The sequence below is a fragment of the Sinocyclocheilus anshuiensis genome, unplaced genomic scaffold, assembly GCF_001515605.1.
Source record: "Sinocyclocheilus anshuiensis isolate Anshui unplaced genomic scaffold, SAMN03320099.WGS_v1.1 scaffold8080, whole genome shotgun sequence".
Classification (NCBI taxonomy): Eukaryota; Metazoa; Chordata; class Actinopteri; order Cypriniformes; family Cyprinidae; genus Sinocyclocheilus; species Sinocyclocheilus anshuiensis.
Window position 1 is genome coordinate 520 of NW_015538468.1, and position 3,249 is coordinate 3,768.

At 37.5% G+C, this 3,249-nt stretch overlaps 1 protein-coding gene across 1 annotated transcript in view; it reads right to left on the bottom strand.

Annotated features, from left to right (window-relative positions):
* Nucleotides 1-324: 324 nt before the first annotated feature.
* LOC107683780 (ATP-binding cassette sub-family G member 2-like) overlaps nt 325-3,249 on the bottom strand; it is a 6,069-nt gene continuing 3,144 nt past the window's right edge. The window contains exons 4-6 of the mRNA XM_016479831.1: nt 1,604-1,854; nt 687-769; nt 325-437 (exon numbers count right to left, since the gene is read on the bottom strand). Of these exons, the coding sequence (XP_016335317.1) occupies nt 344-437; nt 687-769; nt 1,604-1,854 (428 nt within the window). The 3' untranslated portion in view covers nt 325-343. The remainder of the gene's footprint in view (nt 438-686; nt 770-1,603; nt 1,855-3,249) is intronic.

Below are 3,249 nucleotides of genomic sequence, written 5' to 3' on the forward strand. Positions count from 1 at the left end.
AAACAACCTACAATTACAATGTTTCTAAATTTATTTTAATTAATTGTATACATAAACAACCTACAATTACAATGTTTCTACACTGGATATGTGCATTAAAACTACAAATAATCCCACTATCAACAAACACTCTACATTTATTTACTTGCCTAAGTTATTTCACCTCCTACAGAATGTTTGGATAAACTGCTGTGTGTTAGAGATGCAAATCAGAACTTTTAACAATTCAGTTCTGAAGCAGACAATAAAGAATCCTTAATGCAACCAAACATAATTAAATGAATTCAGGAAGAACCGGTTCTCACTTGCCAACTCAAGTGTGTGTGTGTGTGTGTGTATTTACTCACACAAACAGTTTCCTCTCAGTGATGAAGAGTTCAGCTGAGGAAACGGAGCTGAAGCACTGATTGGTGGTAATGAAGAACAGCGCGCCCATCCTGAAACACACACACACACACAAGTGGACAACCAACTGGAGTTTTTAAAAAATTTTCAAAATATATGAGATGTACATGAAGTTGCAACAAAATTTTATTCAGTAAATTATATTTGAAAACACCAGGGCTGAAGAGACACAGCTTCTGTTCATCAGATCTGAACACTGAATCACTCTAATTCAAGTGGACATGATTCTTCTCACAGAAATACTGAAATAATGACTGAACTGGATGAATGTGTTTTCATACCTGTTCTGAATGCCGCTTGAATTCTTCTCCACTCCAAAAAATATGGCTCCAACAACCAAAGCCAGGAAAATCATCACCCCGATCTGGAGAAACAATCTCAGATTAATATAGAAATACTAGCATCAACCCAAATCAAAACTTCATCATTATTTTTTTATTTACATATAGATATACATTTTCTTTTCACATATATTTTGACAAAAAAAAGATAACCACTGAAATATTTTCAGTGTTGCTCAAGTTAATATCACCAGCAAATTCACCTCAAATATATTGTGAATATTCAATGAATCAAACAGAATTCATATTAATCTATGAGAAGAGTTGACAAAAATTTAAAAATTCGTAAAATAATCATGTAAAATTAACATAAATCATTTTGAAATTAAAACAATAAAAATAAAGCACCTATTTAAAAAGACTAAATATTTTATGTTTACCTGCATGAGTTATTATATTTAACTAAAACAATAAAAAAAACTGTTACTTAAAATAATAAAACACATAAAATTAAATATAAAAATTATTTTACTTAAAATATTAAAAAAGAGATCTTATTTTATTTTAACCAGTTGCCAAGGAAACATCTCAGTTTTATTTAGTTTAACTTGCTGTACAAAAATAAACTCAAAATTAAAAAGAATTTAAAAGTAATATACATAATATAGACAAAATAATACAATTTATAAAAACAAAAACAAATGATTAAAATGATTAAAAATTACAAAAATATAAAATTAAAAACTAATTTAAAATAATAATGAAACTTATACTAGCATCTCAATGATCCTAAAATAACATTATGTTGTGTGTTATCAAATTACTGAAATATCTTAAAATCTCAGAGTAACTTAAATAGTAGGCTTAAATATTTAAGACTGATAGAAACATCTGTGAATGCCTGCGGTGGTGCTGACCTGAGCGAATGAGGTCTGTGGGTTCAGCATGAGGTTCCTGAAGGTTCTCCTGAGGACCCAGTTGAACTGGTGGCAGGAGGACGTGCTGTAGGTGATGGTTCTGGATTTGGGTCGTGTGCTGTACTCCTGTCCCTGAACGATTCGCTCCAGCTCGCTTTTGGTCTGTTTGTAGCTGGTGCTGTTCTTGTATTCTTCCACCAAACGGTCCTCGATGCCCTTCAGAGACGAACTCAGCTGCTCCTGGTCCAGTTCTGACACACGCAAACACATTTATGATTTTCATAAACACAATCTCCGCTCTCACAAAAACTAATCTCTGCTCTCTACCCAACAAAACGCACAAACTTTTTCTGCTCTCCCGGAACAACAAGGATTTTTCACACTCTGCTGCACTGTGTTTCACGGAAACCTGGCTGAATGACGCCATACCGGACAGCGCTTTAAATCTGCCGGGCTTCCAGCTGTTTAGAACGGATCGCGGCGGGACATGTTTTTACATCAGTGAGAGGTGGTGTACAGATGTAAAAGTGTTAAAGAAGATGTGCTGTCCCGATCTAGAAGCTCTCTTCATTAACTGTAAGCCTTTCTATTCACCGCGGGAGTTCCACTCGTTCATTCTCGTGAGTGTTTACATTCCACTGCAAGCGCAAGTGAGCTCAGCTTTACACAAACTCGCTGATCAGATCACAGACACAGAACAACAACACTCGCACTCTGTTATTATCATTCTCGGGGACTTTAATAAAGCAAATCTCTCACGTGAACTGCCAAAACACAGACAGCGCGTTACATGTCCCACCAGAGACAGCAATATATTGGATCACTGTTACACTACAATAAAGGATGCATATCGCTCCTTCCCCAGAGCAGCTTTGGGGCTCTCTGATCACTGTTTGGTTCATCTTATACCGACCTACAGGCAGAAACTGAAATCAGCTAAACCTGTATTAAGGACTGTAAAAAGATGGACTAATGAAGCAGAGCGGGATTTACAAGCCTGCTACGACTGCACTGATTGGAGTGTTTTTGAAGCTGCTGCCAATGATCTGGACGAGCTCACAGAGACTGTAACATCCTATATCAGTTTCTGTGAATACATATGCATTCCTACCAGGACCTATTTAACATACAACAACGACAAACCATGGTTCACTGCAAAACTCAGACAGCTCCGTCAGGCCAAAAACTATGCTTACAGGAATGGGGACAGAGTCTAGTATAAACAGGCCAAATACACATTGGAAAAGGAGATCGGAGTGGCAAAGAAGAATTATTCTGAAAAGCTAAGGAACCAATTCTCTTCCAATGACCCTGCATCAGTGTGGAAAGTTCTGAAAGACATCACCAACTACAAGACACCATCCCCACAGCACTGTGGAAAATCAACAACTGGCAGATGATCTGAATGAGCTTTATTGCAAGTTTGAAAAAACAACATTAACACCTCCAGCAACCCTCCTCTCCCCCACACCTGCACTTCAGATCAGTGAAGATGATGTGCATCAGGTCTTCAGAAAGAGCAAGAGAAAAAAGGCACCAGGCCCAGACGGTGCCACACCAGCCTGTCTGAAAACCTGTGCTGACCAGCTGGCCCCCATCTTCACACAGATCTTCAACAGATCACTGGAGCTGTGCGAAGTCCCTTC